The sequence below is a fragment of the Myodes glareolus genome, chromosome 7, assembly GCF_982192425.1.
Source record: "Myodes glareolus chromosome 7, mMyoGla1.1, whole genome shotgun sequence".
In the NCBI taxonomy this organism is placed as follows: domain Eukaryota; kingdom Metazoa; phylum Chordata; class Mammalia; order Rodentia; family Cricetidae; genus Myodes; species Myodes glareolus.
This window is the reverse complement of record NC_142032.1, coordinates 94,638,184-94,662,180: the sequence shown is the minus strand read 5'-3', so window position 1 is coordinate 94,662,180 and position 23,997 is coordinate 94,638,184. Positions and strand designations below refer to the sequence as shown.

The window sequence follows — 23,997 nt, the reverse complement described above, 5'->3', positions numbered from 1 at the left end:
TTTTGAGATCATCCTGGCTAACACTGTGCACAATTATATGCTGACTACTGAGGGTACCTGTAGTCAGAGTGCATGTACAATAGACATATACACATGTTACCAAAGTCTAGTACCACCTTACTATGTACTTGGGTGTCTTAATCCTGAATTGGATGACTTGGTATGATGGTGTATGCTTGCTAGCCTAGCACTTAGAGTAGCAGAAGGCAGAAGTTTTGTCAGAGTTTGAAGCTTTCCTGCTATAAATATGAAGTTTCAGGCCACCAGCACTACATCATGAGACCCTGTCTCAAAGCTAACAAATCCTAAGTTTTAATGATTTATATTTCCAGATGATTAGTAAAGCATCCTTTAAAATTTATTAAGCAATTCCTCCTTTATAAAAAGAGGACAAACCAGGAAATAATATAATAGAATTTGCCTGGCATACCCAAGGCTCAAAGTTTGATTCCCCAACACTGCAATAAATAAATAAATTTAAAAATACATAAATCATATGCATACAGACAGTGGAGAAAAGGGAAGATAAATGTTCTGGTCTTAATCCGGGAATTCCTTTAACTTGATAAAAATGTGTTCATTTGAAATCTGTGGTAACTAGTAAGTTCAGCAAAGCAATAATGCCCTTGGTAAATGCCATTGTTCCCTAAGGAAATTAGTCTATGTACTGATGTAGAAATGGTGACTGGGGGAACTGATAGGTATTGTAGAGTACAAGGAAATGGCACTTGGAACTTTAAGAATACTAATTCTTGCTTTTTCTTTAGTATACACTCCCACTGGAGCTGATAAACCAACAGAATCTGACAGAATGGGTGGAAATTTTGAAGACGGTAGTGAATAGAGATGTGCCTAATGTAAGTTCTTTTGTATTCCTTCTCTTTCTCTTATGTGTTACTTTTCTCTGGAGACAGCTTTTTTTTAAATTCCTGGTTGTCCTGGAACTCACCGTACACCAGGCTGACTTCCAATACAGAAAAACACCTTCCTCTGCGTCCCTAGTGTACCACCATAACCAGGTCTTGTGCTCAAAGGGCTATTTCTAGATGAATAAGCTACTTTCAGTTCTCTTTCTCGCTTTGGATTTTTGAGACAGGATTCCTTTTTGTAGCCCTGACTGTTTTGGAACTAGTTCTTTACATCAGGCTGGCCTCAGAACTCAAAGAGATCCGCCTTCCTATGCCTACCGAGTGATGAGTTTAAGGAGTGCTCCCCCACTTCTGGCTCCATTTCTTTCTTCCCATTAATTAGAGTATAACCTAGTAATCTGTCAGGTGGCCTTGAACAGAGTAAGAATGTAATTTGCTAGGTTGCCATATTTTGTGGTTTGTATAATAAAAAGCAGACTATTATTGGCGTATTTTTTTCTAAAAAAAAATTGACGTATGGCTATTGTTTGAATTTATGTCTCTACCATATGCATGCTTCATGCCAATGGAGGAGGACATTATAGACTATTAGAAATCATATGGGTGCTTGGAAGTGGTCCTGGGTCCTCTGCAATAGTAGCAAGTGCTCTTAACTACTGAGCCATCTCTCCAGCCTAATACACAACTCTTACACCAAAGAAGTTACCCTTTTGAAGTATACAACTTTGGTATTTTAATACATTAAGAGCTATCCAACTGTATTTTTATAATTTTATACATGGCAATTTTTACAGTTATAATATTTCTACTAATCTTATTTTCTCTAGCAGGTGGGAATTAAATAGGTTGTTAAATACTTGGTGACATTTAAGTATTCATGCACCTTACCTATAACAATCTGGAATTTTATTTTAAACTTCTACATTAGGGTATGTAACAATGACACAGTAATACTATTTATTAATGGGATGAATGAGATCACATTCTTGTTATTTTGATTAATTTTGTATTTTTCCAAGTGCTAGGACTAGAACTCAGTTTAGTAAGCACAAATGCTACTACATCTGCTCTAATATAAGTATTCAGTTTGTTTAAAAAATTAAATCTGGTGGTGGTGGTGGTGCACTCCTTTAATCCCAGGACTTAGGTGGCAGAGGTGGGTGGATTTCAGTGAGTTCCAGGACAGGCTTCTAAGCTACACAGAGAAACCTTGTCTCAAAAAACAACCACACAACAACAAAATTAAGTGGTTGAGGAAGTACACAAATTATTTTTCTTACTTCTGAGGATACTAACTTTGTGTGTGTTTTTCCTTATATATTAAATATAAGTTAATGTTTCACATATATATATATTGTGCAACTTTCGTGTTATAATTTATTTCCAGTAACAAGTTACCCTGCTTAACTTTTAGTTCATTAGAAAGAATTTGTGTAGTTTCTATCCAGTTCTTATCATCTATCATCCTTGTTACCTTTTTTGTGTTGTTTTTATTTTTGGAGACAAGATCTCTCTGTATAACAGCCCTGGCTGTCTTAGAACTCATTCTGTAAACCAGGTCTATCTCAAACTCACAAGAGATCCACCAGTTTATTCCACCTGAGTGCTGGAATTAAAGGCATGTACTATTATGCCTGCAGCTTTTTCAGTGTCTGTTAATGTTATACCTGTGTGCATGAAGGTGCCTTTTGAGCCCAGAAGAGGATGTTTGAGCTTTGCAGCTAAAGCTATAGGGCTCTGTGAGCTACCTAGGTTGAGTGCTGGGATTTGAGTTCCACTTGTCATAATAGAACAAGTGCTATCAAGTACCGAGCCTTATTTCCAGCTCCCTTTGTCATTTCTTACACAGTAGATTTTTGTCCATTTTGAATTAATAATCTTGCTTGTAATTTTCTTTTGCCGAATATATTTAGGATATTTGTTCATGTTTGGTGTGGTTTGTATATTTTCTCTGCCATGTAGTACCTTTTGTACCATGCTGATGATGATACTCAATGGTGTGCTTTGAGATTGTCCCCATGAAAGTGTTTATGAATCGGTATTTTCAGTCACATGCTTCTTTTTTTTTATTGAGCTATATATTTTTCTCTGCTCCCCTACCTTCTCTCCGCTTCTACCTTCTCTCATGATCCCCACACAGTCACATGCTTTCACTCTTGCATAAATATGGAACGATGGAATGGCTGAATGTTTGACTCTATTAATAGTAACTTCCATAGTGACTTGCACCTGATTTGGCATTATTCTCAGTGGCAGTGCATGAAGGTTTCAGTTCTGTATTCTCACGTTGTATACTTTAAAAAAGTCATGGATGTCTTAATCTAGCTCATTCTTTTAAAAATTATGTTATTAATCATTACTTTGATTTTGAATGCTTAGATTCTTTACCTTTATGATTGACTCTATTCTTCCTTGATACATAAAGTTCTTTCAAGATTATAGTCTCTCAATATTATTAAATAAATGTCTCTTTAAAGGAAACACTTCAAGTTGAAGAAGATGATAGACCAGAGTTGCCCTGGTGGAAATGTAAGAAGTGGGCCTTACATATTCTAGCAAGACTTTTTGAAAGGTATGTTCTTGTCCATATGTAGCAATTTATTTTTTTCAAGCTTTTGCTATAATGAATATAGATGTAAAGCATTATAAAGAAATAATGGGTTCATTTATGTTTTTGTAGATATGGAAGCCCTGGGAATGTTTCTAAGGAGTATAATGAATTTGCTGAAGTCTTTCTGAAGGCATTTGCTGTTGGTGTCCAGCAAGTAAGTTTATTTGAGTTGCTGTAAAGATTCATTTTATGTTCATGGGTGTTCGGCATGCATTGTGAACCATTTGAACATTCCTAGTGCCCTGTGAGTTGAGATCCCTTTAGAGTTATAACAGCCTTTTCCTGGGTTTTGAATATCAGATAATTGCATTATGATCCATAACAGTAGCAAAATTATACTTACAACTATCAATGAACACTTTATGGTTGGGGGTTACCACAACATGAGGAACTGCAGATTAGGAAGGTGGATCTTCTGCCTTAGAGGCTTGAAGAGAGTGTCAGATACCGTGAAACTGGTGTGTGCGCCAACTTGTGAGTGCTTTTTCTGAGCAGCGCTTGCTCTTTTATGTTGGCTCTCTAGTCGCATGTTTGTTGTTGCTGCTGTTCATTTTTTGTTTTCTTGATTGTTTGTTTGTTTTTTGTTTCTTGAAATAGTTTCTCTGTCTTGACTGTCCTGAACTTCTTTCTCTGTAGACAAGGCTGACCATTAAGCAATCTGCCTGCCTCTGCCTCCTGAGTTTTGGAATTAAAAGCATGGACCACCATATCCAGCTTCTCTCTCTCCCCTCCCTTCACCTCCCCTTCCCTCTCCTCCTTTCACCTCCCCTCCCCTCCTGTCTCTGGAGTACCAGGGCTATTGGTGTGTGTCACTGTGCCTGACTCCAGCTCTACTTTTCAAAAGGCTTTTTGAAAATTCTAATCCTCTTTCCCCCATCTCCGTAATGCTAGGATTTACAGGTTTGCCAAAACTCATATGGCTTAAAGTTGATCTTTGTTTAATTCTTCTAAAGACCATGTGTTTGACCCTTATAGCACTTTTCAAACATTTTTTGGCCTAAAAACTTTGAGGGGTTTGGCTATTTTGTACTGTTTCAGGAAATGATCTAAGATAGCCATATTTTCAGCGCTTAGGGTGTTGGTTGTTGTTGTTTTTCTTGTTTATTTTGTCTTTTTGAAGACAAGATTTCTCTGTGTAACAATTCTGACTGTCCTGGAGTACTTGAATTAAAGGCATGCACCACCACTGTCCAGCCTATTTTCAGTTTTTAATGAATGAATTTACCAAATGGTGGACTAGGAAAAGAAGGAGATATTAACAAATGAAGGCCTCCAGCAGAAACTGACTTGTTCATGACATTTAACTGGAGATCCACTGAAGAGATGCGGGGTCAGAGCATAGTGTTCTCTCAGTGAAGCTTCCAAGTCAAAGAATAAATATAGGGATAGAATGAGATTGGCTAACAACACCCTACCAGAAACTGTCGTGAGTTGAGGCCGGCATTCCTATTAAAGCTTTCTTGTCATGGGAGCTTAACCATGACTGAACTTCAGGCTTCTCTTTTCTACTGTAGACACTTTAAGTATATGTATCTGTGTGTCTATGATACACATAGACTCACTCCTTTGTACATAATTTTGTAACAGGCAGGGCTAAAAAGTAGAACTTAGTAAAATAGATAAAATAAGGAAAAAGAAATTAATAACTTACAATATTTTACAGTAGCTTTCCTTTATCTTTCAGATCCTCTGAAAGGGTCTCACTTTGCAATTCAGTATTTTCAAATATCAGGTTGAACTGGAACTGTTGATTAATTGTAAATAGTAGGTGACAAACTTAGTAAGGCTTAATAAAAGAAAATCAAGCCTAGGACTAGCTCAGTAGTGTGGTTGGTATGTTGAGTAGGTAGCATAGGGTTTGTCTTGTTTACTTAGCTAGACACCAGGCCTTTGTCCCAGTCTTACTTCGGTTTATTATTTTATTGTATTTAAAATATTTGTTTTGACATGTATATGTGTATAGGAGTGTGCAATACATTGTATGCAAGAGGACAATTTGCCAGTTCCATGGTTATAATTAAGGTTGTCTGGCTTGGTGGCAAGTGACTTTATCCCAGAACTATCTCACTGTGCCATCCATTTATCTGTCTGTCTGTCTGTCTGTCTGTCTGTCTACCTAATTATCTACCTATACTTTTTCAAGACAGGCTTTCTTGGTGTAGCTTTGGTGTATGTCCAGGAAGTAGCTCTTGTAACCAGGCTGGCTTCAAACTCACAAATCTGTCTGCCTCCCGAGTGCTGGGATTAAAGGTGTGCGCCACCACCGCCTGGCAAGTTAATGTAGTTCTCCATACAAGTTTTAAAATGTCTTTTTAAAAGACCAAGTGGGGTGTGTGTGTGTGTGTGTGTGTGTGTGAGAGAGAGACAGAGAGAGAGAGACAGAGAGAGAGACAGAGACACGGACGATGTCTAGGCATGTATTTTTATTAGCTTCTGGTTAAAATTTATCTGACTTGTTTTTGATTGAACTTTCTTTTTTATAAAGGTTTTATTGAAAGTGTTATATCAGTACAAGGAGAAACAATATATGGCTCCTCGAGTTTTACAGCAGACATTAAATTATATTAATCAAGGAGTTTCCCATGCTCTCACCTGGAAGAACCTGAAACCTCATATACAAGTAATAATTTTTTTCTCTGGAATGGCTGTTTTGTTGATTGGTTTTGCCTTTTTTAGCAGTTGTAATAGAAATACATTAATTGCCATAAAAGTTGGATAATTACTGAGTTTTATTACCTAGTGTGGGTCTGGTGATTATTTGGATAGTGCAGCAGAAAAAAAGAAGAGAACTCTGACAAAGTAATGAGATAGTTTATGAATATCCAGCTACATTTCAGTTTCAAACTCATACTTCAAGCTAAAATTTAAGCTCTGACCATTGGATTACAATTAATATTTTAGTCATGTGATTTGTACTTAGCAAGAGACTATTTCATCACATTGCTATTTTGATAATTTATTAGCTTTTAGAATTCTAGAATTTGCTTGTCTTTTTCTTTCCTTGTTTTTTTTTTTCTGCCTTTGGGGTATTATAGATTGAACCTGGGCCCTGCGCTGCTTGCTGGTCAGGCTCAGCATCGCTGTGCTACATAACTGCTATCTATGTAGACATATGTCTCTGTGTGTAATCTTTATAAGTAGATATAGCTTGGATGTTGGTCCAAAAATACATTAAATAAATTATTGTAGTTTGTAAAATTTTATATATAATTAGTTTGTTTGCTACTTAAACAGATTGAACAGGTTGAATTTGAAAGCTGAAGACTGTTACTTTTCTTAACTTTTAAATTGCAGGGCATTATCCAAGATGTTATTTTTCCATTGATGTGCTATACAGATGCTGATGAGGAACTCTGGCAAGAAGACCCTTATGAATATATACGCATGAAGTTTGGTAAGAAAATTTATCTTTTTTTCTGTGTTTGGTGGTACAGGCCTGTAATCTCATAATTAGTAAGGTAAAAGGAAGGTTGCTTGACAAATCTGAGGCCAGTTTGAACTACATAAGATACTGTCTCACAAACAAGAGGGTCCACAAAGATGACTCAGTAAGTCCAGTGCTTGCTGCCAAGCCTGATGACCTGAGGAGTCACAGGATATTGTCCTCTGATGACCACCACATACCTGCTGTGGTGTGTACCTCCCCTCAAGACTGGGTTTCTCTGTGTAGTTATTGCCCGGCTGGCTTCAAATGTATCTGCCTCTGCCTCCTGAGCACTGGGATTAAGTGCATGTGACACTATTGTGGGGCTAACCCTGAGTTCAAGATTCTCCTACTTTAGCCTTGGAATTAGAGGTTTGCACCACCACATCTAAATCCAGGGCTTTGTTTTTTTACAGAACACAATTCATAAACTAGGGAATATGTATTTTGCAAAGAAAGTTAGTAAACTAACCACCATATTCCATGTTGTTAATCCTCATATTTGGGAGTTTGAGGAAGGAGGATAAGGAGTTCAAGGCCAGCCTGGGATTCCTGAAAGATTTAGGGACCTATATCAAAACAAAGTAAAAACTATTATTACCTCTAAATTTTCATCTTACATGTATTCTCTAGATGTGTTTGAAGATTTCATTTCTCCTACTACTGCTGCACAGACACTTTTGTTCACAGCCTGTAGTAAAAGGAAAGAGGTGAGTTATCAGATAGATAACATTTGCTTTATTAGTTTCAATTTCGTCAACTATATTCCCTTTTTCAGTGTTAAGCATTTGTTATTTTTGTCATTGTGTTGGTCAAAAATCATAGGTTAGTCTATAAAGTGTTGCTTGTCTTTTATTCAGGTACTACAAAAGACTATGGGATTTTGCTACCAGATTCTTACTGAACCAAATGCTGATCCTCGTAAAAAAGATGGAGCCTTGCATATGATTGGCTCTTTAGCTGAAATACTTCTGAAGGTAATCCTTTGTGTGCTAGAGAGTGTGATATATTTGTCATAATATATTTATATACAATTAATCATCTCTATTAATATAGATTACCTGTCTTGTGTAACAAATGTGTGCAATACTTAAAATCTGCAGAGACCAGAAGACATTGTTGGATAACTGATGCTAGAGTTAGAGTTGCTATGAACCTGCTGATGTGGGTTATGGGAACTGAACGCTGGATTTCTGGAAGAGCAGTGAATGGTTTTAACTGCTGGCCCATCTTGCCACCTCTAATTTAATAGCTTCCTTTTTTTTTTAAATTTAAACCCAAGGTCTGATGTAGCGCATTTAGTCTATTTTAAAGTATTTAACTACAGCTGGTAACCTCCAAACCTGACAGTTCAATCTTTGGATCTCACATGATAGGGGAGAATTAAATCCTGGAAATTGTCATCTGATATGCACATAACACTGTGACAAAATACAGACAATAAATAAGAAATACTAAAAACTCTTAAGAGCATGTAACTCACCGTATAGTCACAGTACTGCATCTATCTCATTTCAAGGCATTTTCATCACCACAAAAGAAATCCTGTCTTGCCTTTAATCCCAGCTGTGGGAAGCAAAAGCAGGCAGATCTTTGTGAGTTCAAGTCCAGCCAGGTCTACAACTTAAAATCTCAGGACCCTGTTTCACAGAAGCAAAAAATAAATAAAGGAAAAGAAAGAAATCCCATATCTACAATAGAAGTCTTTCTCCATTTCTTGCCTAGTCTCCTAGTACTAAGCCTACATTTCTATGAATTTATTTTAGACCTTTCACACAAACTGAAGGGTATTATGTGTTCTTTGTGACTGGCATTTGGATTTAGTGTAATGTTTTAAAGGTTTCTCATCTAGCATGTAGCTATGCTTATTTCACATTACCAAATACTGAATTGGATGTTAATATTGCATTTTGTTTGTCTATGGTTCAGTTGATATACATTATTTATGGTTCTACCTTTTTATTCTGAACCATGTTGCTGGCAACCATTGCTCTACAAGTTTGTGTAGGGTGTCTGTTTTACATTTTCTAGGAGTCTAAATTGCTCCTTATATTTTAAGAGGGTTATACAAAATGGCTGCTACATTTTAGCATCAGCAGCTTATGAAAACTTTAATTTCCGCCACATGTTGATCACTGATCATTAGTTTTTGGTTTTGATTTTCTTGATTTTTAGGCTAACCTCAAACTTGAGACACTTTAGTGCCAGCCCCTCAAATGCTGAGGTTACCAGTGTTTAATCGCTATTGTTTCCAGTGCTTACTTTCTTTATCATTATAGCCATTGTGGGCTAACATGACCAGGTTCAGTGGTGGTGATTTACCACTTTAGCATCCCAGGTGGCAATCTTAGAGGTGTAGGCCGCCACAGCAAGCTGCAGTGTTTTGTTTTTTTTATATACTGGAGCCATCTTATGTGATGTGGCATCTCTCTTTTGCGTATGTCTGTCGTGACTGATAAAATGAAAAATCTTTTCATATTTTCATGTGCTCCTTAAACATTTTTCTTTAGAATTGAAAGTAATCTGTGTTTCGTGTGTGTGTGTGTGTGTGCGCGCGCGTGCATGCATGTGTTTACTGGAGTCTCAAGCGTAGGTCATGGTGCCTTTTTATGCTCAAAATTGTCTTAATAGTTCACTGAATGTGTTGTGCCAACTAAGTTATTTTTCTAGCCTCCTAAGTTTCTTAGCAGACGAGGTTCCATTGAAACTTGGTGTGGTGCTTTCTAATTAGGGAATTCAAGACATAATTGCTAGGACTTGCTGGGAGTAGGGGGTAAGTAAAAGGAGGCAGTAAGATCATGTCTCATGTGGCAGACTTAAATATATACTGAGGGCCTGTTTCAAAGGAAAGAATAGTCACAGTATAAAAATGAATGAGTTGTGTATCATGAGATTTACGGAGGAGAATAAATGTATGTCTCTTTATTAGTCCTTTTTGATAATATCATGTGTATTTGCAACTTGAAACAGTTGTTGAGACAACTTTTTGAGATTTTGTTTTTGTATTTACAGAAAAAGATCTACAAAGATCAAATGGAATACATGTTGCAGAATCATGTATTTCCTCTCTTCAGCAGTGAGCTAGGATACATGAGAGCAAGAGTAAGTTGTATAGTTGTATATTTGATGTATTTATTTGTATGTCTTGTAAGGAATGATTAAAAATTGAAACTTTGTCTTGAAGACATGTCTCAGTTCTGCGTCTTACCTGGCTGCTGTAGTACTGTGTGCATAGTTGTCATCTATGTCTGGTAGCAGTGTCTGTCTGTGTTTTGCATTCAGATCTTGCTATCCACACAAAGATTGTGCAGCCAAAGAGTAACATGGGATCATAGTACTGGTTTAGTGTTGTGTGCTTTAACACATCTCCCACTGGCCAGCCTCCAAATTCCCGGACACAAATCTCTGGGAAGAGCTCATTTTTGAGAAATCTATTATAAGATGTTTATAGTCACACACATGTATCCATCCCTTTCCCCTGTATTTAAAGGCTTGCTGGGTACTTCACTATTTTTGTGAAGTGAAGTTCAAAAGTGATCAGAACCTACAAACAGCTTTAGAGCTGACAAGAAGATGTCTGATTGATGACCGAGAAATGCCCGTGAAAGTGGAAGCTGCCATTGCACTGCAAGTATTGATAAGCAATCAAGAAAAAGGTAAGTGGTTAGTATGTCATAGATACTGTTACATAACTAACTGTAAAGCAGAATTCTAGGAAGTACCTTGATAAAATCTGTGAAAGCACTTGGGGTTTTCTCTTTTTGTATCCAACTTACTAATTACCTGTTTAAGTTTCTCTCCCCTCTCTATTACAGCTAAAGAATACATCACTCCATTTATCAGGCCTGTAATGCAGGCTCTTCTTCATATTATAAGAGAAACAGAAAATGATGACCTTACAAATGTAATTCAGAAAATGATCTGTGAATATAGTGAAGAAGTTACTCCTATTGCTGTAGAAATGACACAACATCTGGTATGTTGTTTGAACCTGTTGCTGTTGCAAAGATGTTAGTTTAGCTTGCTCTATGAGTCCTGTAGTTTTTCACAGGGTCTTGCTTTTCCTAAATGCAAATGTTCCTTGGAACTTACTATATTACATGTAGTCTAAAGCCCTTGACAAATACTTACCTTGTTTATTTCTCACATGGTTCTAGTTGAAATAACTTCTACTTTATAAAGAAAGATTGTGAAGTTAAAAAATACATGGAGTTCCTTGCTAGAGCTAAACGTGGCGTGACTGGGATTCTACCTTATTTTGTCACACCGCAGCCTCTTAGGTGTGTTTGTCCCAGATCCTTTGGGCTTTCCTGAGTACTCAGAACAGTTTATTTAGGTCCTCCCAGGGAACCTGGGTTCAACTTTCAGCACCTCCATGTTGCCTCAGAACTTTTCAATGTACAATCCCGGTTCCACAGCATTGGTTCCCTCTTCTTCTGGTCTGTGTGAGCAGCACTAGGCATGCAGATGTTGCACAAACATATTTGAAATCAAAACACTCCTATATTGAGTTGTGTTTTAGAAAGGCTAATCAGCATCCTGGTGATTTAATTTACCTTATTTGTGGATAGTCACAGAAAGGATCTCCCTAAGTTGCTGGGGCTGGCACTGTACTCAGGTCATTTAGTCCTTTTGGCACTAAGAATATTAATGATAAAAACATTGTGTATCTTGTGTCCATATGCCACCCCCAAGTACTATGGCAGAAAGTTTGAGGCCTGCCTGGGATATGCAGCCTGTCTGCTACTCTCTTTGTGTATCCTCACTCTTCTCCCAGTATTCAAATCAAAGCATTGAATACATTTCATTCTCTTGATTCTAGGCAATGACATTTAACCAAGTAATCCAGACTGGACCAGATGAGGAAGGAAGTGATGACAAAGCCGTCACTGCCATGGGCATTCTAAATACAATTGACACACTTCTGAGTGTGGTTGAAGATCATAAAGAGGTAAAAAATAAACAAGTAAATAGTAAAAGACTCATGCTGCACATTTTTTATGGGCTATTATAAAGCCATTTCATCTGCTTTTATTTGATCACTTAATTACTTCTGGCTTCAAGGTTAAAATTGGTACCATACAAATGTTATTAAGTTATAGAGTACACACAGAGTGTTTTGAAGCTGATATTTTTTTTTTATTAAAGTCAGCATATGATTTCTTTGAAAACATATGCTAGTTTCACTTGGAAGTGTTTCTGGACTGGAGAGAGATGACACAGCAGGGAAAGGTCCTTGTCTCCAAGGCTGATGACCTGAGTTCAGTTCCTGGACATAGATAAACACAAAAATGAATGTATGAATAAACAATCTTCTGGTTTCACCATTTTCTTCATTCTTTTTGTCTGTTAATTTTTTGTAATGTAAGGAAATATGGTCTTACTGTGTGTGTACCCCATAATGACTTGAAAATCAATTCATTTTTGGAAATAAGGTCTTACTGTGTGTGTGTGTACCCCATAATGACTTGAAAATCATTGCACATATAATATAGCCTGTGCTGGTTTTATGTATTCCTTGCATCTTAGACTCTAGACTACCACCATGCTTAGCTAGTGATAATTTCAACCCTGCTTCTTTCCCCATGGTCACTGTCATGAATTTCATGTTGATAATTGTACTGTGGATGTTTATACAAGTGATACAGGTCATGTACAAGTAATATTTTTAGATGTCTGTTAACTGTTGCATAAATGGCATTAGAACATTTTTACATTTTATATCATAATTACAGATTGGCAGAATCTATGTAAAATCTTGTCCTTTTTTTATTTATCAAATGAAAATCTTTAAGAAATTTAAGTGGAATTTATTAACATATGTTTGAAATTAATATTTCAATGTATCTAATTTGTAAATCTTTCCTTCTATATTTAATGTTCGTATGTTCTTCACAGATAGGAAAAGGGCCGAGGAGGCGTTATTTCCCATTGTTCTTAGATGGAGTTGAGACTTAAGTGTATATTTCATGAGTCACTATCTGATGATTTGATAAATGGTACAGAGCATGCTAACATGCATTAAACCTGGCAGAAACAGGTGGATCTCTGAGCTTGAGGTTCGTGTAGTCTACATAGTGAGTTCAAATCCAGCCGAGGCTACTCAGTTTGGGGTCTTAATTAAGGAAGGACCACTCTTAGAAAACAAAGGAAAGGGGCTGGAGAGATGGCTCAGTGGTTAAGAGCACTGCCTGCTCTTCCAAAGGTCCTGAGTTCAATTCCCAGCAACCATATGGTGGCTCACAGTCATCTGTAATAAGATCTGGTTCTCTCTTCTGGTCTGCAAGCATACATGGGAGGAATGCTGTATACATAATAAATAAATAAAATCTTAAAAAAAAAACAAAGGAAAGATAGGGAAATGGCCTAATCAGAATTACTGGCATTTATGAACACTTCATTCTTTCAGACAATTTTAGTATAAAATTGTGACTTTCCAGTTTCGTTTGGACTGAGTGTAATGAACATACTCAAAAGAAAAAGACTTAGGGTAGTTTTTTCCCATTCTGCCATTTTTATAAATAAGCAAGTAGTTTCTTATTTTTCTCTTTGTTGTTAGACTTGTTCATGATTTTATGTGTGTTGTTTCAGAAGAGATTCAAAGTGCTTTCTTCGAAAAATATGACATTGCTTAGAATTTTTTTTTTCTTTTAGATAACCCAGCAGCTTGAGGGAATCTGCTTACAAGTCATTGGGACCGTTTTGCAACAGCATGTCTTAGGTATTATACCTGATTTCACCATTTTCATATTACTTAAGATGAATAAGCATGTCTTGACAATTTGATAATTCTCTTCTAGAATTCTATGAGGAGATCTTCTCGTTGGCACATAGTCTGACATGTCAACAAGTGTCTCCACAAATGTGGCAGTTACTGCCCCTTGTATTTGAGGTATTTCAGCAAGATGGCTTTGATTACTTTACAGGTAAAGTTAAATCAGCATGAAAATATTTACTCTTCCTGTACCCCGTTATGATTACCTAATAATTTATAATTTGAACACGTCAGTAACAATTAATGCCCAAGAATAGCATGTGGGTATTAATTGTTGTGTTATTTTTAATGTTTGCTTTTAAAAACACATGCAAACACATGCCTCATAATTGTCATAATTAATGGAAATAAGTATGTGTATGTATTTTGCTTAATGCAAAGGAATCCTTTTTAAAGTAATTGATAGAGACATAATAGTGCCAGAGTTGCATTTAAGCATTTTTATTAAAAATCTGTTAAGCCTGGTGCCTTGGTACTTCTCTGTACCAGTGCACGGGCACAGGTAGAGGTTCCAAGTCATCATTACCCCTAACTAGTTTGAGGGTAGCCTGTGATATAGGAGATTCTTCCTTGTGGGCACAGGGGTATTATCACAGGTAAATGATGTACTAATCGATTTTCTTTTTTTCTTTTAACTATAGACATGATGCCTCTTCTGCATAACTATGTAACAGTTGATACAGACACGCTTCTATCTGATACCAAGTATCTTGAGATGATATATAGTATGTGTAAAAAGGTAGGCCCCTTTTCAAATATCAGGTACATGAACTAAAGTGATAAAGATATACATGTTCCTCGATTGTGCTAAAGACAGAACACGTTGATCAATTAAGGGCTTTAATAAAAGTAACAAATTCTTTCATAGAAGGGACTGATTACTTACGTTGTGGGTTAATACAAGAAGATTGGGAGTTCAAGGTTATGGTGTACATAGTAAGTTTGAGACCGAAAAATTAGAAAAAAAATTTTTTTGAGTGTGTTGAAGTAACAGTTCAGTGATGGAACACTTGTCTAGCACGCACAAGATTCTGGGTAGATAAACAGACAAAATATTTTGAACCTGGGATTTCTTAAACATCTGACTTTAGGGATGTCAAAAAAGAATGGGATTACAAAAAAGAATGCTTGCTGATTGTAGACTGAGAATGGTAGCATACTCCTTTAATTCTAGCAGTGTTAGAGGTTCCCCTCACGTATAAAGTGAATTCCAGGCTAGCCAGAGTTACAAAAACCCTAAAACCTAACCAAAACTACTCTGCTATTTTGTGTGTGTGTGTGTGTGTGTGTGTGTGTGTGTGTGTGTGTGTGTGTGCGCGCGCGCGTGTGCGCACGTGCGTGCTTAAACTTGATCAGACCAGTCTAAATCTGCTCATACTTCTACCTTAATCTCGCTAGGACTTTTAACAACAGGCCTGTGCTACCACACTTGGAATGGTCGGTTTTGTTTTGTTTGTTCTTTACAGAAGAGCCAGGTGTCCTTGAGAAAAGTTAGTGTTCTAGCTTATACCTCTACGAGAGAACTTAGTGTTGGTTAACATGCTAGAAGATAAGAATTCAGACTAGGGTGCCAGAAGGGTAGGCTGTTATACACAAATAGCATCTGTTCCTTTTATGGTGAACATCGTAATTGTTCATGAAAAGTAGAGCTGTAGATACATAGTTCTACATACTTAAATGTTTCACAAAGCCTTCTTGCCATTTGTATTGTGCATTGATCAGGTTCTTACTGGAGTTGCAGGAGAAGATGCTGAGTGTCATGCAGCTAAGTTATTAGAGGTCATCATTCTGCAGTGTAAAGGGCGTGGCATCGATCAGGTTGGTTATGCTGATTTTCTACCTGAAGGTTTGGAGTGCTGGTTCTTGTGGCACATTTAAATGCCTTTGGGGCATTTATATTTTACACACGGTTATAGCCTGGATGGCCAACATTGTTAAATATTGAAATTACATGTAATGATTGTATATTTGATGTGTATATTTTCATGTAAATTAGCTTTGGATAAAGGGCTTTTATAGTTTGGTTCAGTGACTGCATTATCAGTCATTTTAAGTGGGAAGACTCTGAATCCAGGATTGATAATTAGTGAGGTTCTCACAGGTCAGTGAAGACTTGCTTTTCTTTATAAGTAGATTTTTCCATGAAAGTACTTCAACAATTCAAAGTGCTTCAACTCGTCATCTTTAGATGTCCCCTTTAGGGTCAGAAGGTTCAGTTAAAGTAATGAATAAATTGATATAATAAGCTAGAGAGGATGCTATTACAGTCTTGGAAGATATCTTGTAATCTCTCTTTACAGTGTATTCCATTATTCGTGGAAGCAGCTTTAGAGAGACTGACGAGAGAAGTCAAGACAAGTGAACTCCGAACAATGTGCTTGCAAGTTGCAATTGCAGCATTATATTATAATCCACATCTGCTACTTAATACCTTAGAAAATCTTCGCTTCCCTAATAATGTTGAACCAGTTACAAATCATTTTATCACACAATGGCTTAATGATGTTGACTGTTTCCTGGGGTAAGTGATAATAAATTGTAACTGTATCTCAGATTCTACTTATAATAAAATAGACTATAGTGTAATTGCCATTTTTACTTGATGTTTTTAGGCTTCATGACAGGAAGATGTGTGTTTTGGGCCTGTGTGCTCTTATTGATATGGAACAAATACCACAGGTTTTAAATCAGGTTTCAGGACAGATATTGCCAGCATTTATCCTTTTATTTAATGGATTAAAAAGAGCATATGCCTGCCATGCAGAACATGAAAATGACAGTGATGACGACGATGAGGCCGAAGACGATGATGAAACTGGTAAGGGATTTGTGGTGTGTGGAAACAAAACGTGTGTGCTTAAAATCATCATAGAATTCTTCATCATAGGATCATAACCAAATGGTTTTAGATTCACTCATCAGAAAGCCAGGTAGATAGTACCCAGTACCCCAATGCCTGATAGGCTGCGACAGCTGTTGTGTTCTCTAACTGAAGGACTTCCTGAGCTAAGTAGACCTATGTTTTTGAGACATGGTTTCTTTGAGTAAAAACTCTGGCTATCCTGGAACTCTCTTTGTAGACTAGGCTGGTCTCAAACTCACTGAGATATCCCCCTGCCTCTGCCTCCCAAGTGTTGGGATTAAAGGTGTGTGCCACCACTGCCCATATTTTTTGTAAATATTGAAAAAATAGACCATATTTTTTGAAAAACATAAACCTAAAAGCTTCTATCTTTGGCAGAAAGGCATATGTTGTTTAGACAAATTGTACTAAATGGAATGAAGATGCTAAGTTTATTTAGTTCCCTTCAAAGTTTAGGAAGATGAACTGAGGATGTAAGTCAGTTGGTAGAGTGTTTGCCTAACATGCACAAAGCCAGAATTGTATCCCAGCACCATATAAACCCAGCACTTTAAAGGTAGAGACAGGAAAATCTCAGCATACTGACCTATCTGTAGGAATCATGCTCTCAACAAAGAACCACATCAGGGTTTTTTTGTTTGTTTTTTTTTTTTCCTCTGGTTATTTAAGACAGGTTCTCTTGGGGCTAGAGATATGGCTCAGCACTTGCTGTTCTTCCAGAGGAATGGCGTTGAATTTCTAGCACCCACATGGCAGCTCACTGTCTTTAACTCCAGTTCCAAGATATGTGACCCCTATATCCCAGTGCACAAAAGTTAAGAAGTTGACACCCTCATACAATCTATAGAGCCCTGTCCTGGAACTCAGGTTGTGACTAAGTTGGTTTGATCTCAAATACACTTGCCTCTAACCCCAAGGACTGGGGTTAAAGGTGTCTGCCACCGTTCTTGCCTCACAACCAGTTTTTATGGTTTACTTTATATGCGTTGGTGTTTATTTGGATATATGTCTGTATGAGGGTGTCAGTTCCCCTGGAGTTTGAGTTCAGCCATTTGTGAGCTGTCATGTGGGTGGTGGGAATTGAACTTCTGTACTTTGGAAGAGAAGCCATTGCTCTTAATTGCTACACCATCTCTCCAGCCCCTTGCAACCAGTTCTTAAAAGACAAAGCATAGTTCTGCCTCCCTGAAGAGATTCTTGGGAGGAAAAGTTGTGGGGTTCATTTACCTAGAAGTTTTCTATAGTGTTTGATCATGTGACTAGTGTGTTTCTTCTGTTGAATGAATATGTTTACTATTGGTTCACTAGTTTTTTTGTCTTTTTTTTTTAAGTATAATTTATCTTAGAGACAAGTTTTTACTCTGTAGCCTATGATGGCCTGGAACTCTGCTTCTTCTTGCTTTCATTCCCCAGGGTTGGGATTTCTTGACCATGATTGGCCTTCGGAGGCCCTTTTAACATGGTGCATTAAAAGAGAAAACCATTCAGTATTCTCATATATCACATGAGAACAGTAATCTTCTCCGGGAGATGAGGCAATTATTTCCCCTCCTTTTGTCACCTGTATTTGGATATAGAAAGGAGTCAGGTGTTACACACACCTCCAGTCTCAGCAGTTAATAGGTTGGAGCATGATACTGTAAGACCAGGCTGAGCTTGTCGAGAGGCCCTATCTCAATAAAACAATACTTTTATTTATCAGTTGATTTTAGTTGGGTTTCATGGACATCTAAGAGTGTTGAAGTAGTTGTCACTTTGCTGAGTAACAGACTGTTTCATTGTTTAAATAATTGACTTGGCAGAAGAACTAGGGAGTGATGAAGACGATATTGATGAAGACGGGCAGGAATATTTGGAAATTCTTGCTAAGCAAGCAGGTGAAGATGGAGATGATGAAGATTGGGAAGAAGATGATGCTGAGGAAACTGCTCTGGAAGGCTATTCCACAATCATCGATGATGAAGACAACCCTGTTGATGAGTATCAGATATTTAAAGCTATATTTCAAAGTAAGCCAATTTCTAAGTGAAATATTTAATTAAACAGATCTGTTCTTGTGTCTAATCCTTAGACAAAAGACACCTTGCAAAGCAGTAGAAAATACATGTTTCCTTTGAGTGTATTTTCCCTCCGTTTTTGGAGATGGAAACTTACTTGGCAGACCATATAAATGTACCACTGTGCCTCTCATGTATTACTACCATGTCTGGCTTCTTCCTTTATTTATTCATTCTGTAGCTACACTCATTATACATTTGAAAGATGTACATTATCAGAAAATAGTGTGTTTCATAAATTACAGAGTTAAAAACTCCCCCCCCCCCCCCCCAGGCAGTGATGAAGCACACCTGGGAGACAGATGCAGGCAGATATCAGTGAGTTCGAGGCCAGCCTGGTCTACAAAGCGAGTTCCAAGACATCCAGAGCGGTTATGCAGAGAAACCCTGTCTCAAGAAAACAAAACTTCTTTTGTTTGTTTGTTTTTGTTCTTTTTGGTTTTTGAAGACAGGGTTTCTCATTTAGCCATAGCCATCCTGCAACTAGTTCTACAGTCCAGGCTGGCCTTGAACTCAGATCTACCTTGATCAAAGTTCCTCTCATCTTACAGATTCCTAGTATTTTCTATTAATTTATTTGGGTTTCCTTGCCCTTTTGTTTGAAGTCTTAGGTTTTTGTTTTTTGTTTTTTTTTTTCCCTTCAGTATATGTGTGGGAATGTGAATGCAGGTGCCTTCAGAGAACAGAAATGGCCTTTGGAGCCCCTGAAACTGGAGTTAGAGGTGGTCGTGTCCTACCTTACATGAGTGCTGAGAACTTGCCAGACCCAAGTCCTGGCAGAACAGTTCAAAGCACTTTTAACTGCTCAGCCATCTTTACAGTTTCCTAACCTCTTTAAAAGCCAGGTCTCTAAGAGGAAAAAAAGAGTTCTACAAGTTCTAAGACAGCCACTGCTATTACACAGGCTGAACCTTATCTTGGAAAAGCAAAACAAACAAATGCAGTACAGGCTGGCCTTAACTTGTGGTCCTCTTGCTTCAGTCTCCCAAAGTGTGTAGATTGCAGACATGTATAAGAACATGAGGTTGACAGCAGTTTGGTACAGGCCACAAAATCTCTGATAGTATTTGAACTTTATAGTGTTAAGAACTAATTGATGCTAGTATTACTTAATTTCCCTGTTTATGTGGTTTGTTTTGTAGAGAAAACATGCCAGTTAAAGGACCTATCCATAGATTTAACAATAAAGCAGAAAATCATGTATTGAATGTTAGTCCTTCTTCCTCCTCAAAACAAAAATAATACCTAATACATAAATCAGTTTAGAGCCCTTTCTCTCTCCCCACCCCCTTGCCAGACAAGGTCTTGCCTGACTGACCTTGATCTGCCTGCTCCCTAATCCAGATTCTCTGCAGAAGCAACAAGTGCTGATCTATTTCTCTATTGCCATGTATATATCACTGTTTTTGAGATAGGGTTTTATGTGGTTAATTAAACCTTGCCTAGCTTAGGTTGCTGAAGAATACCCTCAACTTTTGATTCACTTGCCTCTTCCTCACAAGTTTCATGATTGCAACAACAAAACATTTAAAAATATATGATATATGATATGAGCATTGTATTTTTATGTCTTGGTATAGTATTTTTTTTTTCAAAATTAAGGAATGATGATTTTGTGTTTTGTGAATTATTATTTGTGGATGTGTTTGTAGGGGCATGTACATGTGAGTTCATGTGCCTGTGGAGGCCATAGATATCAGATCACCTAGAAATGGAGTTAAATACATTGTTGTAAGCCCTGTGATAGCTTGATTTTTGAGACATTTTGGAGAAATTTTTTTCTTTTATACATTAAAAATGATTTACTGTTTAGTCTATAAAATAAAAATTAATGATCTCTGTAATCTCGTCATGTATGTAAGAAAAACTCACCTTTCTTGCACACATACATCCATTTGTGTGCTTTGTTTATAACATGCCTAGGTCTTGGATCCAAGATCTCCATGCTAGTTAAGGGTTTTCTATTACCAAGTTACATCCCATCCCAGGATTTGAATTAGGAAAGCATTAAATACAGAATGTATTTGTAAGGCTTTTTTTTATCATACATGATTAATGCATATGGTTTTAAAATCTTTTGTGGTAATTATGTTAGCTTTATTTCCTATGTCTATCAGATTTGTTACTTGTTAAAAACTGATGAGATTCAAGCTTTTAAAATCAGGCTGGTCTGGAAGTCAGAGATCTGCCTGTCTCTGCCTTCTTGCTAGGATTGAGCCCTAATGAGTTATCTACTGTATTAGTTGAGATAAATAAAATTGGCTATTATCATATCTAATGTTCTTCCGTTCACCTCTTTTCTTCCCTGTACACAGCTATTCAAAATCGTAATCCTGTTTGGTATCAGGCTTTGACTCATGGTCTTAATGAAGAACAAAGGAAACAGTTGCAAGATATAGCAACTCTGGCTGATCAAAGAAGAGCAGCCCATGGTATGTTAGTTAACCTAACTTCCTCTGATGCAATTAATGACTTCATACAGCTTCTTTACATTCATGTGAAGGGATTTAATATTGTGTAAAGGTATGTCAGCTAGAGATGTACACACTGAATTGTTTTAAGAATAACTTTAGATTACACTCAGTGTGTAGTGGTTTAATAAAATTGCTTAAATTTTGGGTAATTTTTTTTGGGTGGGGGTTTCGAGACAGGGTTTCTCTGTGACTTGGGAGCCTGTCTAGCTCTTGTAGACCAGGCTGGCCTTGAACTCAGAGATCCGCCTGCCTCTGCCTCCCGTGTGCTGGGATTAAAGGTGTCCACTGCCACCGCCCAGCAATGAATAATGTTATAGAAATCCTATTGATCTCAAATTTTGCCTTGTCAGTGAAATCACAGATATTTCATCTTTAAACATTTCACTATTTCACTGATTAGATAGGTTTGTTTCTTTTTAAGATTAATGATTTGCACAATGAAAAATATAAAGCTTTTTTATTTTTTAGTAAATCAAAATTGGCTAAGAAGTCTAGATACAGCTTACATAGTACACGTGTCTGTTACTGGATATTGGCAGTTCCTTTTCCCCAAAGCAGTAAGTGGTCATTAATGCTTCACCTCCTTCTTTTCTAGAATCAAAAATGATTGAAAAACATGGAGGATACAAATTCAGTGCTCCAGTTGTGCCAAGTTCTTTCAATTTTGGAGGCCCGGCACCAGGGATGAATTGAGTTTCCACTTTCTTTCCTGCTGTGTGAGTGTAGTGAAGAGCTTGTGTTCCTCCTAGTAGTGGTTCCAGAACCGGTTCATGTTATCTACTAACTGATAAATAGATGGACAGAAACCCCAGGAGGTGGGAGCTGATCATGTAACCTGGCGCTGGACGAGAAACTAGAGGGATCTGGGGAGGGGTTAACTTGGGGGGCTATTTTCTTTATTTTTTGAAGAAAGTAAGATCCTGACTCTGAAGCTTCAAGAGACACTGTGGAATTCTGAAACGAGGGGATGTCATGAAGGCAGCTTTTCTTTTTCTGAGGAAAAAATAGGCATGGGCTACAGGACTATTTAAAATGTCTCATTTACAGTATAAAGTTCAAAGGTAGATGTAATTCTTACACCTCTAAGTATTTGTCCGATTTCTGTCTCTTCCTTACCATTGGGTATCCTTTATGTGTAAATAAGATAAGGTAATCAGATAGCCTTATTCAGTCTTTATCATTTTCATTCATCAGATTGTTCCTATGTAGATTGGACATTTATTGTAGCACTACATAACTGATTTTAAAATCTGTAAATGAATTAGCACTTTCATATTGAAACAAGCCTGCTAGCCTATGTATAAAAGCAAAACTGTTTGCTGTTTATAAAAAGGGATGTAATGGGGTGGGGGGACGGGTGATTTCAGGTTAATTATTAATTTAAAAATGAACTAGCAATTTTGTATCTGGTGACTTTGTGGTGCACTCACCTCTGGTAGTGACTTGAATTCGGTATGTAAAAAGGGGTTAGTGATGTTTCATTGCTGCTAAAAATGGCAACTCCCTCTGTCCTTTTTGTTCCTTAAAGCTCTCAGTGTACAAGTGGACATTTGGACACAAGACCTTATGTAACAAAGGTGATATCTGAAGCATGTAAATTGGACATAAAAATTCTACTCTTAAAGAGTTGATCTAGAGTATGGCTAAACATCTATATATGCAATCTATTAAAAGAACTTAATTCGGCAATTATGTCTTGATCTGATTGCAATTTATTCCTAATTAATCCTATCCCCATTGACCTGTTTTTATCCTGTACCAGAAAGAGTGCAAAATGTACTTAATACTAATATCTGCCCATTCCCCTTTCCTCATCTCTTCTACCCATCTTGATTATGGTATCTTTATCCTAACTGTAGACAGAAGGCACATGGTTCCCTCTAAAAACCACTATTGATACCACTGCAGAAACAAGCCAGCAACAACAGGGTGGCGAGGTGGGCTTCTCCCCTCTCTTCCTAAATGCATGTTCAAAGATAAGCCTTTATTGATCTTAAACATCTGTCAGATGAGTCATACATTGGATTATTTTTTATATACATGTATACTCAATATTTCAAATTGAAAGCAACATCTCAGTGGATTCAAAACTACTACATACTGTTGTCTAAAACAAAATTTATAAACTGTACAAATGAAATGCACATATTGATATTTAAAATGCATAATTACGAAAATCCTTTGGTGTTGTGTTTTTTTTTGTATACCAATATTTAAGCCACTAATGTTGGCACTGTTAGGTTTTCTATTTTAACTCTGAAGGAGTGAATGTATTTTTTAATTTAATACTAAAGTCTTGGCCAACAGAAAAAGATGTCTGAATGTGTCGGTACAAACTTAATCAAGTGTGCTTCTATTACTGCCTCATAGTTGGGCACCAAGTGTATACCCTAGGTTGCTTAAGGAAATGTCACTATTCTATAAAATAAATAAAATAAAAATAATATAAAAATGCATATATGCAACATTGAATACAGGGGGAACTTACTGAATATTAACATTGTCTTTTATGTTTTGCACCCTAATATCTATTCTTTTTAAATTTTCAGACTTCACTGATCTTTGAATTGATCCAGGTTACCGGAAAACCATATCTAATAAAGGTTTTAGTTAGTCCCATACACAGAATGAAAATTCTCATTCGGCGAGGTTTTTTTTTTTCAAGAAGATGTACTGACATATCTTTCAGAACATTTAACTGTCAGGCCAGGCAGAGGTGGCGCACAGTCAGAATTGTTACATGGAGAAACCCTGTCTCGACCCCCCCCCCCCCCAAGAAAAACCCCACCACATTCTTGCAGAGGACCTGCGTTTACCCACCACTCTACGGTGGCTAACAACCACCCCTCATTCCATTCTCAGGGTGATTCTTGTCTTCTGTCCTACTGTGAACCACAATATACTACAAGGTAGAGTATTGGTCA

General features: G+C 37.1%; 1 protein-coding gene and 1 non-coding gene across 3 annotated transcripts in view; both read left to right on the top strand.

The window, feature by feature from the left end:
• The window catches only part of Ipo7 (importin 7), a 42,749-nt gene extending 19,499 nt beyond the window's left edge, over positions 1-23,250 (top strand). For both annotated transcript variants that reach the window (XM_048460236.3, XM_048460237.3), the window contains 20 exons: positions 768-857; positions 3,347-3,441; positions 3,550-3,634; positions 5,966-6,100; positions 6,775-6,874; positions 7,538-7,614; positions 7,765-7,881; positions 9,917-10,006; positions 10,395-10,560; positions 10,720-10,880; positions 11,727-11,855; positions 13,559-13,625; positions 13,705-13,830; positions 14,321-14,418; positions 15,402-15,497; positions 15,980-16,200; positions 16,292-16,497; positions 18,345-18,551; positions 20,915-21,031; positions 21,669-23,250. In XM_048460236.3, coding sequence (XP_048316193.1) covers positions 768-857; positions 3,347-3,441; positions 3,550-3,634; positions 5,966-6,100; positions 6,775-6,874; positions 7,538-7,614; positions 7,765-7,881; positions 9,917-10,006; positions 10,395-10,560; positions 10,720-10,880; positions 11,727-11,855; positions 13,559-13,625; positions 13,705-13,830; positions 14,321-14,418; positions 15,402-15,497; positions 15,980-16,200; positions 16,292-16,497; positions 18,345-18,551; positions 20,915-21,031; positions 21,669-21,766 — 2,481 coding nt within the window. In that variant the 3' untranslated portion in view covers positions 21,767-23,250. The remainder of the gene's footprint in view (positions 1-767; positions 858-3,346; positions 3,442-3,549; positions 3,635-5,965; positions 6,101-6,774; positions 6,875-7,537; positions 7,615-7,764; positions 7,882-9,916; positions 10,007-10,394; positions 10,561-10,719; positions 10,881-11,726; positions 11,856-13,558; positions 13,626-13,704; positions 13,831-14,320; positions 14,419-15,401; positions 15,498-15,979; positions 16,201-16,291; positions 16,498-18,344; positions 18,552-20,914; positions 21,032-21,668) is intronic.
• LOC125417238 (small nucleolar RNA SNORA23) lies at positions 10,122-10,305 on the top strand. The gene has a single exon (XR_007237088.1). It is a non-coding gene; the product is annotated as a small nucleolar RNA SNORA23 (small nucleolar RNA).
• Positions 23,251-23,997: the final 747 nt, after the last annotated feature.